The following is a 10,895-nucleotide window of genomic DNA, read 5'->3' as shown; positions in this document are numbered from 1 at the left end:
TCAGGCCTTCTCCGTCGCCTTCCCCTTGCCCTTCTTTCCCCGGACCTTCGTAGCCATGTCTTTCATCAAATCCTCTTTGTTCTTGTCCGAGAACAGCCACTGGAGCTCCTGGTGGTTGGAGAATTTGGGGGCATAGCCGTCATCTTGGAGAGCGCGGTTGACGATGGTCTGCTTCGCGTTCTGCAACATGTAAAGACGTTCGTCGATGCTGCCTCTTGCCAGGATCCGCACGAGATGCGTCTCCTTCTTCTGGCCAATTCGGTGAACTCGCTTGAATGCCTGCTGTTCTTGCGTCTTGTTGTACCACATGTCGACAATGATGACGCGGTTGGCTACGGGCAGGTCCAGCGCTTGCCCACCGCATTTCATCGATGCCAGCTAATATCTTGTCAGCTCATCAACAATCCAAGAGATTGTAGAAGGAAAAGAACCCACAAGGATCTTTCGCTCGGGCTTCCCGCAGAACTCTCGCAGAGCCATGTCCTTCCGCTTGGTGGTAACTGTCCCGTTGAAGTACAGGAAGTCAATGCCAATCTTCTCAAGGATACACCCCAGGGCCTTGGAAGTTCTAGTGAACTCGGCGAAGACTGGACAGACAGTTAGGCAACTAATTCCAAAATACTTGATGGGTTTTCCAGGGTACTTACCAATGATCTTGTCCTCGGGGGCTTCCTTCTGCCAGGTCAGAATCACCTCCATCGTGGCCCTGAGCTTGGAACCCCAGGGCATCTTGACAGGGCCAAAGTGAATGTCCTCGCGGCCGCAAGTGGCGAGAAAGAAGGAGGTGTCCCCATCAACATCACCAGGCCAATGGGTTCCAATGCTGTCACGGCCAGGCTCTTTAAAGTCCTTGATGTAGCTGAGGGCCGTCTTGATGCACTCAGGTGTCGTCACGTCCTCTCCCACTGCCAGTGTGGCCAAGCATCCCTTGACGGGGCAAGTGAGCTCTGTCTTCACTGTCTGTGCACCCTTGCAAACCTTGACAGTAAGGCACCGCTCACAAAAGATGTGCTCGCACTTCTGTTTGTTAGCAGTTGAAACCACGGAGGCTGAGTTGGCACGTACATTTGCTCCCCGAGTGGCCTCCACGGGAGGTTTTGCCTTTTACAAAGGCCGCAGGTCACGTCCAGAACTTGATGCTCGTTGGCAGCAAGGGCACGTAGCTTGGCCATATCTTTGGCACCGCCGAGCAAGTCCTTGTACAGGGTTTCGATCTGATGGGCTCCCACCGAGAACTTGTCTCTGACGGCCTTGTCCTGTGCCAACTGTTCAGCGTGAGTGTTTGCCTCGTCAGTGTCATTCTGAATCTTTTCAACCTCCTTTTTGAGCTTCTCTGTGGCCTTGTCAATGTCTCCCTCACTATATTTCTCTCGAAGAAACTTCTCAAGGTTGAGTGGGTGGGACACCGCTTGACGCACTCTCGTCAGTCGAGTCCGTCGCATCGCAAAGGGAGATTTGTCATCTTCATCATCGTCCTGTGGCTTGGCTGCATCTTCTTCGGCTGCATCATTATCGGTTGCGTCGTTTTCGGCCTCCTCAGCTGGTCCAGATGCTTGATCGACATCCTCGGGTCCGGCTTCATCATCTTGTCCCTGACCATTCTGCTCCTCAGCAGGTTTGTCGCTTTTGTAGCGATTGTCCACTGCGCTTTGGAGTTTATTAGCTTCACCCTCCGAACTTGAGGGGGATAAACTCACCGAATCATGGCCATTTCCCAATCCTCGACGGGGATCCAGAGATCCTGGCCGTGGTCGTTCGGAAGGTCAACGATCTTGCGTCCAACGAAGGTTTCATCCTGCTTGCTGGGAAGAATCAGCGGATGTTTCCTCACTCTCTTCTCCCTACCTACCGTCTGTACATGATCATGCTGACCAAAGCCGCAAGGTTGTCGTTTGACTGTCTCTAGCCAGGGATTCAGTAACGTAACACTCGTCACCCAGGCTAAGTACTTACCCCGTTCAGGTACTCTTCTTTGAACCGTTTCAGGCTCACGGCAAAACGGCATCCAAGGAACCTCAGGTAAGGATAGAACTCTAATCAGGTAAGTATGAGCCATGGATCTCGAGCGAGAACTTGCCTTCTACCATGTTGGAAATGGGCGTTCCGCTGACTACCCATCGAAACTTGGCACTCAGCTGCCAGCAAGCGAGGGTGGCTATCCCATGTCAACTTAAGCAACAGAACCGTTGCAAGATACTCACTGCTGGATGTGTGATTCTTGATAGTATGAGCTTCATCCAGAACAACTCGGTACCAGTTAATCTTGAAAAGGGGCCCAAGTTTGCGTCGCAGAGCCTTCTCGAAGCCCGCCGAGTCACCAGCCCACACTCCCCTCAGTTGCTGGAGGGCCTTTTTCGTGGGAAACTGTGCCACCAGCTCCAGGTAGGTGGCGATCCTGTGCCATGTTAGCTCTCTTGGCAGACTGAGGAGTTGGCAGACTTACACCATGTTTCGTCCACCCCATTTTTTCAGTGACCAGATGAGGTCCTTGGAGTAGACCTCTGTCTTGGAAGCGAAATTTGAGAGACAATGCTTCTCGATCTGCTTGGACCATTGGATTGCAGTTTGCCGGTTGTTCACAACAACAAGTGTCGCCCTGCTGAACTCATCACGATCCTCTTTCTCTGGAGGATGGCCAACGATGCAAGCAAGAGTTGTGATTGTCTTTCCCAGTCCCATGTCATCAGCCAGCAGCCCCCCAGCGGGATGTAATCCCTGGGCCTCTCTCCTGGCCATCCAAGCCGAGACGACAATCTGATGGCTCATCAGGCCGGTTGCCATGCCTTTGAGCTTCCACTTGCCATTCACGGCTTTGACATTCTTGTAACCAAAAGAAGACTTGGCTTCCTTGAGGTCTTTGCGCTGTGTCTTGGTGCGTCTGGTGTCAAATTCATCCGGAATGCCTTGGGTGATTTGCCTCATCTGATCGTGATAGGTGCTGGCTTGGATGGCACCCATGGTTGGCACACTGCCATCGTTGATACTTTGGTCAACGTCGCCAAGGCTGCGCAGAAGCTCTGCTCTGGCGCTGGCAGCCAAATCTTTGGTACTCTTTTTGGGACGGGATCCAGCCGTTGTCTTTTGCGCTTTCTTGGGACCTCCGGCCTCCTCCTCGCTCTTCCGCTTCTTATCCTCCTTTTCTTCTTCTTCCTGGAGCATTCTCTTCCAGTACTCTCAAGCTGTTTTGGCGAACTTTGGCCCGTCCGTGTTTCTCTTTTTCCGGGTCTTCTTTGTTTCCTCGAGTGCCACACTCTCGTCAAGTTGTTTCTGAGCTTCAGAAAGCTGCTTCTCCAGCTCCTCCAGCCTCTGGGTTTCATCGCCTGTCAATCCTTGTTTCATCTGCTTGACAAGAAACTTGTTTCGCCGGTTCTCAAGTTCCTGGCATCTTGTCGAGGCCTGAGACAGCGAGGTGATACCAGGCTTGGGACGTTGTTTGACTCGTCTGCCCGTCCCTTCGGACCCATCAGAGTCTGAGCCACTTCCAGACTGAAAGTCCGGATCACCTTCATTGTCGCTATCGTCTGAGGAACTGTCGCTGTCGATTTCCATAGCGTCAAGCATCTCCGCATCCCCAAGCCAATCGGTTGATGTGTCTTGAGCTCCTTTGCACGTGCGTGGGAACTGTTTGGAGTCGCTATCCTCGCTCTTGACACAGGCTAGATTGCTTCCTGTTCCGGGTTTTTCTTGTTTCATCTGATCATGGAGCTTGAGCAAGTTCTCTTCAGGCATGTCCATGGCGATACAAGACGCGTCGCTGCCGGAACTGGCAGGCTGGGCTTCAGTAGATTCGGAGGGTGTCTGGTGTGGAGGAACTTGAGATTCGGCCACAGTCACTAGGATGGAACTCTTTTCCCTCTTGACTCGACGAGGAACGTGAGGACTACCAGCATCGGTGCCGGGTCCTGAGATGGGAAGCCCAGCCCCTGGTGAGGGATTGGTGTCCATGAGGATGAATGAGCCTAAAGTCAATTGTCAGTGACCAACTTGTTTCATGTTGACATGACTGATGGGTAGCAACGAGGATATGGAAGTGGATGTGCTGAAGGGTAGAAATTATGTTGAAAGACTTACCAGTTCAACCAAGAGAGGGCTGCATGGGGCGTGGTTGGGGCTCAAGTAGAAGATGTGAAGCGATGAAAGTTGCTTGGCCGGGTTGTCTTGGAAGAGATGCGAGGCGGTTGAACGGAAGACGTAGGTTTGCTGATGCTGGCGAGCCTCGATAGTGACAAAAGACTGTGACAGTAGGCGACGGGAGTGACAGAGAGATAGGATGGAAGGAGGTGACAAGATGAACGAAGCTTGATCTCCGTCCGATGTTGAGTAGTTGAGACGAAATGCTTGGCGACGCTCCTGAGTGGTGAGAGGAACAAGGGTTGAAGATGTTGATGAGCGATGTGGATGAAGTTGTCTCGGGTAAAGAATGAAGAGAAGTTGAAGAAGAGAGAGGTAGGAGCGGTGCGCAATGGTCGAATGCGAACGAAGTGAAGATCGAGATGAGGGAAGGTAAAGAAGAAGAAGATCTGAGGGGGGGCAAAGAAGAGGGGAGAAGAGGGAGAGACTCTTGAAGAGAGAAGTTGATTGAAAGGAGGGGAAGTTGTAAGATGGAGGGATGAAGAGGAAGAGTTCAAGATGAGAAGAGGGGGGGGTTAAATAGAAGAAGGTGAAAAGGAAGAGGCGGGTGGAAGCGAATCACTGTAATTAGAAGTTGAGTAGAAACGGTCAGAAGAGGTGGTCAAGTAGAGAGAGGTGAAGAGGTTAGATGGGAGGAGATGGGGAGGCAGAGAGAAGGAGAGGGGGGGGAAGAGTCTAAGGGCTAAGTGAAGAACTCATCATAGCAGCCTGGCAGTGATACACAAGGAACATGAAGATGAAAACAGCGGTAGAGTGTAGGGTATCTAACTGCTCTACTCTAAGGCGCAAGATGGAGGCCGAATGCCCTCTCTTTACTTGGTCTACAATCCAGCCGTCTTCATCCAGACCAAACGAGTCAACTTTTCACAACACGCAATGACAAACACCCACGCCAACGCTTATAGATTAATCCACTCAAGTTCATATCCCTAGATTATTCTGAGCAATTATCAGTCATGTCTATTTCTCGATTGGAGTTGTGATGGATAGCGACGGCCCGCGTCTAATGGTCAGGACACTTGAAGAGAACACAACCAGACGGGAGAGAGCTACAGTGAAATCGATAGAGAACGTTCTTGAAACAGACACAAAGTCTATTTTTCTTCTTTCTACTCCAGTCGTCCAATGGAAACGTGAGTTGCTGGCCGGCAACCTGCGGCGAAGCTGTCATGGCCCGTCTAGCCTGTATCCCGACATGAAGCAATACTGTTTCACAGGTTACTTGTCTATCCGTCATCAATCCATCTTTCATAGGCTACTTTGATGACCAATCAGCTCGAACCGAGACTTCTGTAGTTATCGTGTCCACCCCGCAGCTCTCTTCACATCCCCGGTTATGCGCGTCCAGTCACATTCCTCAATGGCTACAGAGCAACATTCCGGCAAGCCCAGCAAATCATGACCCAGTCCAGTCACATAGCCGCGATACAACATCATCACAAACCAATAGAAACAAAAAACGCACATTCACATGGGGAGTAAAAAAAATCATGCCAGTACCTGAACCATAAAAAACAAGACTCGCGCGAATGTCATCCAACGTTTGAAACAACGTGCCAGAAAAAACGGCCAGTCCCGAACCCTACCTTACGAGTCAAACTAGACTCTCGCCCGTCGCTGCAGCAGAAACGACATGTTCTAGCGTTGTGACCCGCCAAGCGGAATCTTCTCCCGGTGAAGGAAGCTTTCCAACGTTTCAGCGTTCGGTGTTTATTGACTCGCGCTGGCCTCACTATGCATGTTAGGTCCAACGGCCGGCTCGGGGAGCGAGTCGTGCATTTCTTGATCGTCGGCGAAAACTTGCATGGGAAGGAAAACATGGGCCCTGGAGGGAGGCCACGAGGTGAATGGATCCCCTGTAGGCTGTAGGGGAAGGCTTGAATGCTTGCCAGCGCATTTCCTCAGTTTGATGCAAGATCAGCGCTTTAGATCATCAGGGTCGTCAATGCGGCAGCCTGAAAGCATGACATTTTACGCTACAGATCCTCTCTTCAATGCTGAGAGCGACGCTGTAAAGTTAAATAGAGTGTCATGACGCATCTAATAAAACAGCGTAGTATGGCAATCACCCCAAGGGTCACCCATGTTCTCCTTATTTCCACATCCCGACGGTGAGGCTCTACATGTTGCTTTTTCCCTTCCCGCACGTGCCCCGATAACGCACACACACATCCATGATGCGAATCTGTGCGTCAAAAAAGTAGCAAGAAAAAAGCAAAGAGAGCGCCCGCCGGCATGAACTGGAGACCAGCGCGCGAAATGTCCGAGCTGTCAGTGTGCCTGTGTACCTGTTGGTGGAGTGGGCTTTTGGAAGGATTCCAGCTGCGCGGGGAGGGGCTTGAGTCCCAATTCCGATTCGCGAGATGCAGTCAACGTCAAAGGCGGCAAACTCGTTTTTTCTCTCTGTGTCGGGTGCTTCCCGCCGCTCTAGAAGGCTCTAGAGGTTCGTGAGGGCTGTCGCTTTGCAGGACGGCATCTCCTGACATGGCGTGACGGAAGCGACATTGGAAGCTACCTATTGTTTCTGTAGCGAGAGTAACAGGCCCTGTCAGAAGAATGCCTTGCAGATGTCAAAAGACGGGCTTTCTTTTTTGCTGCGAAATCCTACTTTGCAATCAACCCCAACTGAAACCAACATGACAGGGCTTGCCAGGTTCCCGGAATTGTGTCGCGGCCGCCATTGACTGGGGGGGTTTCATGGGATGGAGGGTGGGAGGGGACTGCTTGACAAATACAGGCAGGACAACCCATCAACCAACACAAAAAAGGATGACGGCGTGGCCCCATGCACGACAGACCCAAACGCCATGTGCCGACCAACACAACAAGCACAATCCGCGGGCCGACGCGTATGGGATGTCTTTCCTTGGGGGCTGCTCGGTCCCGGCTGTTGATGCGGCGTACGCAAACAAACAACAGTGCACGTACACTTTTATCTTCGCCGACGATGATGTGACGCTTCTTTCGTCATGTGCACCGCCCAACGCCCAGGACAAGGCGGGCATCTCTTGATTGCCGCAGGGATAATGAAAAAGAGCAATCGTCTGTGGCTGGGTTTGTGCGGACAAGGGGGCATGGACCACCCAGTGATCTCGCTGCAAACCCGCAGCAGCAGCATTGCGAAGTCTGTGGGCAGAAAAGAAGCTCCAGTCCGTGGGCAAGGGGGGCGGACAAAAGACGCCATCATGATATGGCCCTCTTAGCAATTTCCGGCTCTCATCGGGATCAATCAAAGCCGGTGACCCGGGGTTTTGACTCTCTCTCTCCATTTTCTTCAGCACAAGATTAAAAGAGCCGGGGCAAGGTTTCAGATGAATGACTCTCGGGCCCCACAAGATGGAAAGAGGAGAGAGGAGGAGGTTTCTTCAGCTCGTGAGCCCATCGACGACGACCAGACCAGACCCTTGAGAGCCGGACCCCTGTCGACCTGGCACTAGTTCCTTGGTCCGCTGAGAAGAAGGTCAAAGTGTTTGCAGGAAGCGTCAAAATACGGCAGCTGGGCGAAAAGCACGAGAGATAAGAGCGCAGCAGCATAACTCTCGAGATCGAAGGGAAAATCGTACCCGGAGAGAAATCATTCCATCACGGCTTTTCCGTTAGACGCCGAAAAACTAGAAGAAAAAAAAACGTCTGCTGGCTTGACTCGGAGGAATGTTCTCCCCCAAACACACCTTGTCCATGTTCCCGGATCGCAGATTTCTGCGTGGTTCAGCCCGCGCACCGGATCGACGCCTTCTTTTCAGCCACGACAAGCTCTAGACTTATCAGGGGGTGGGACACTTCTCTCTTTCACTCTTTTTCCTTCTTCTTTCGAACGACGCCATCTCGATAGTCTCGCATTAGGAACAAGGTCCGAGTCCCCCTTAGCTTTCTAAGCCAGGCCAAAGTTGAAGAGAGACTCCCGCTTGTTGGACCACTCACGGACCCCTGTCCCGGGCCCTGTCCGGGTCCCCGTCCGAGCAAGCAGGGAAGGGTTCAAGGTCCCATGGACCTGGTGGAGGATTTACACGGCCGCAAAGTCCTCCAGTGACAGTGCCCTCTGGCCCGCCCCCGCAAGACCTGTGTGTAGCGTCGCCATGGCGTCGACGCCCGGGTCTCCACCCGTCTACATACCGAGCGGCGGTGCCCTCGAGTCAGTCGATTGCGCTGCTGCTGCTGCTACACTGCTCAGAGCGAAAGTGAGAGGCGAGCGAGGTATTAAGCCATCGTGGGCTGCCCCAGCTGGTCCTCCTAGGAGAGAAAGAAGCCCGGGCCCTGGATGTTTGTTTCTCTTTCTCTTCTTTCGCCGCCGTCCAAGGTGCCTATCTATTCCTATTTCTTGCTTCTGTACTTGACCTAACAACCTCCCCCCCTTGGAAACTTGACGATGCCCCTGTAAAACGCTTCAACCACTGTCGCTCCCAGAACAACAACAGCAACAAAAACTACAAGTCATTCTCTCGAGTCTCTGGCGATCTAATCAACTACCTCCCCCGGTCTCATCGACCGCAGCCTGCGCTGCTTCGTGCCGCATCGCATCGCATCGCATTCCACCCACTGAGACAAATCCGCCCAAAATGCCCACCACCGTCAACGCCCTTCGCGCCTTTGAGCCTCCCCCCGTCCCTCCATTCGCCGAATTCGAGCGCCGCCGCTCCACGGCCTCTTCCATGTCCAACAGCAACAGCAGCGGCGGCCTTCAATCCCCGCCTCCTCCCAAGACGAGATCGGGAGGCAGACCCCGGAGCGCAAAGTTCTCGGCGTACCGTCTGCGCAGCAACTCGGGCCTCTCGCTGCACACAAACGAGGACATTCTGCGCCAGTACACGGACTACTACCCTGATGGCTCCCCGCGCAGCGCCGGTCTGTATGGCAGCGGGCAGCAGTGGTCCGGCGAGCGGCTGAGGAGCATCGACTCGATAGCTTCGAGCCAGCGGTCCAGCATTGCGTTTACGGATTCGGATGGGTCTGGCGATCTGCCGATTCCTGACCTTGTCGGGCGGGACATGTTTGACCAGGTCATGAGTGATCCGGCTGCTAGTAGTCAGCTGTGGAAGTTTGCCGCGAGTCGGGGAGTTGGACAGAATGTCGACTACCTCATGAAGGTGAGGCAGTCGACACATTGATTTATCGCATTTATACTGACTCTTATAGATCCGCGACTACATCCACTCACTAGAGCAGGTCGTCATCCAGCTCTCGACGATATCAACCTCTTACACGTCCATCACAGCGACATCGCCCATCAACCTCCCGCCCCCGATATCCCGGGCCCTCAACACAAACATCAAGCACCTGACAACCTCTCTCATCCCGAGCCTGGAAAACATGTTTCTCGAGTCCAAGGCCTACGTCGAGCAGCGCATCGTGAGGGAGATCTTTCCCGACTTTGTGAAGCAGCAGCTCTCCCAGTGCACCAGTCTCGCCCTGTCCCTCGACGTGGAAGGCGACTCGCCGCCGAATCCGTACCCCGGTCTCAAGGGTTCGTTCTGTCTTAGTGATCCTTCGCGGTCGGGGAATCCTATTACTTTTGCGTCGGATGAGTTTGAGGATCTTACGGGCTACTCGCGCAACGAGGTGCTCTCGCACAACTGTCGCTTCCTGCAGGGTCCGCAGACGGATCGCGAGACCATCTCGAGGATGCGCTCAGCGATATGGCGCAGCGACGAATGCACCGAGCTTATTCTCAATTTCCGAAAAGACGGCACACCATTCTGGAACCTGCTTTTCCTCTGCCCTCTTGTCGACACTGCTGGAAAGCTCAAGTTCTACCTAGGCGCCCAAATCGACGTTTCTTCACCCATTGAAGGCGCGGATGACCTTGTTAAGATGCTTGGCTATGGCGCTGCAGAGGAGGACAAGGTATCGACGGATAGAAACAGCTCCCGATGGGGCGGTAGCGACGGATCTCAATGCGACCCAGAGCCCGAGGACCCTATCGGCATGAAGCCCATACAGCTCAAGGCCCCCAAGAAGGGCGGTTTCTTCAAGTCGTTCAAGAAAGTACCCCCTCCGCCTCTATCACCACCCTCCAGCCCCCGCAGGAGCTCCGACAGACCACGATCATCCGCCGGCCCGATATTCGAAAAGACGTACAGCACACGGACAGTCCTCAAACGCCTATCAACACAGCCCGACATGCTCATGACGACCTACTCCCGCTACATGATCCTCGAACACGTCCCATCATACCCAGCATCACTCGGCGCAATGCCCCTCGACCAGGAGATGAAGTACCCTCCCAAACTGAGCATATCCTTCTTCTCCCCCGCCATGGTCGAAGCGCTAGACCTCAACATGTCGTCCGAAGCCGTAGTAGGCAAAGACGTATTCGACGTGCTATCCGAGCAATTGACGCTCCCGTCAGTGACGAAAGCCTTCAAGTCGACAGTAAGAGACCTCGTCGTGCGCGACGGAAAATCAGTGTCTCTCGACCTCGCCCTGGCAAACCACATCCCGCGAAGAGCAAACATGACGCGCGTCATGAGCGGCGAAAGCGGCAGCGAGGCAGGACAAAAGAAGCCAAATAAAATGATGAGTCACTGGACGCCGCTCAAGGATGGCGAGGGCAAAGTCAAGTTTGTCGTCATGGTTGTTTCGCCAATCTAGACATTTAAAACAAAGGAGTAAACGACAAAGGAGTTTATTATGGGAAGGCTATCTACTTTTTTCTTGTATAATGCATTGCTGGGTGTAAGGATATTGTATTTAATCTGACGACGGAGAGAATGATACCACGACTGTAAATTCACAAGATCCATTATTCGGACTTAGAGTCTACCAGT

The 10,895-nt window shown here is 53.1% G+C and overlaps 2 protein-coding genes across 2 annotated transcripts; one reads left to right on the top strand and one right to left on the bottom strand.

Moving 5' to 3' along the window:
• Window positions 1-3,945, bottom strand: LRP88_03595 (SNF2 family N-terminal domain-containing protein; the record flags this gene model as incomplete). The annotated part of the gene is made up of 10 exons (XM_083240209.1): window positions 1-378; window positions 436-587; window positions 648-1,017; window positions 1,134-1,647; window positions 1,698-1,802; window positions 1,850-1,902; window positions 1,954-2,033; window positions 2,202-2,395; window positions 2,444-3,150; window positions 3,250-3,945. The coding sequence occupies 10 exons, from the start codon at window positions 3,943-3,945 to the stop codon at window positions 1-3; spliced, it is 3,249 nt and encodes a 1,082-aa protein (XP_083103499.1).
• A 4,742-nt stretch (window positions 3,946-8,687) lies between these two features.
• Window positions 8,688-10,719, top strand: LRP88_03594 (uncharacterized protein; the record flags this gene model as incomplete). The annotated part of the gene is made up of 2 exons (XM_083240208.1): window positions 8,688-9,215; window positions 9,265-10,719. 2 exons carry the CDS (start codon window positions 8,688-8,690, stop codon window positions 10,717-10,719), a joined length of 1,983 nt encoding a protein of 660 aa, XP_083103498.1.
• Between the last annotated feature and the right edge of the window lie 176 nt (window positions 10,720-10,895).

Source organism: Fusarium phalaenopsidis (assembly GCF_050370095.1).
Source record: "Fusarium phalaenopsidis strain FUZ10S chromosome Unknown contig_32288, whole genome shotgun sequence".
NCBI lineage: Eukaryota > Fungi > Ascomycota > Sordariomycetes > Hypocreales > Nectriaceae > Fusarium > Fusarium phalaenopsidis.
This window is presented reverse-complemented; position numbering and strand designations above follow the sequence as displayed.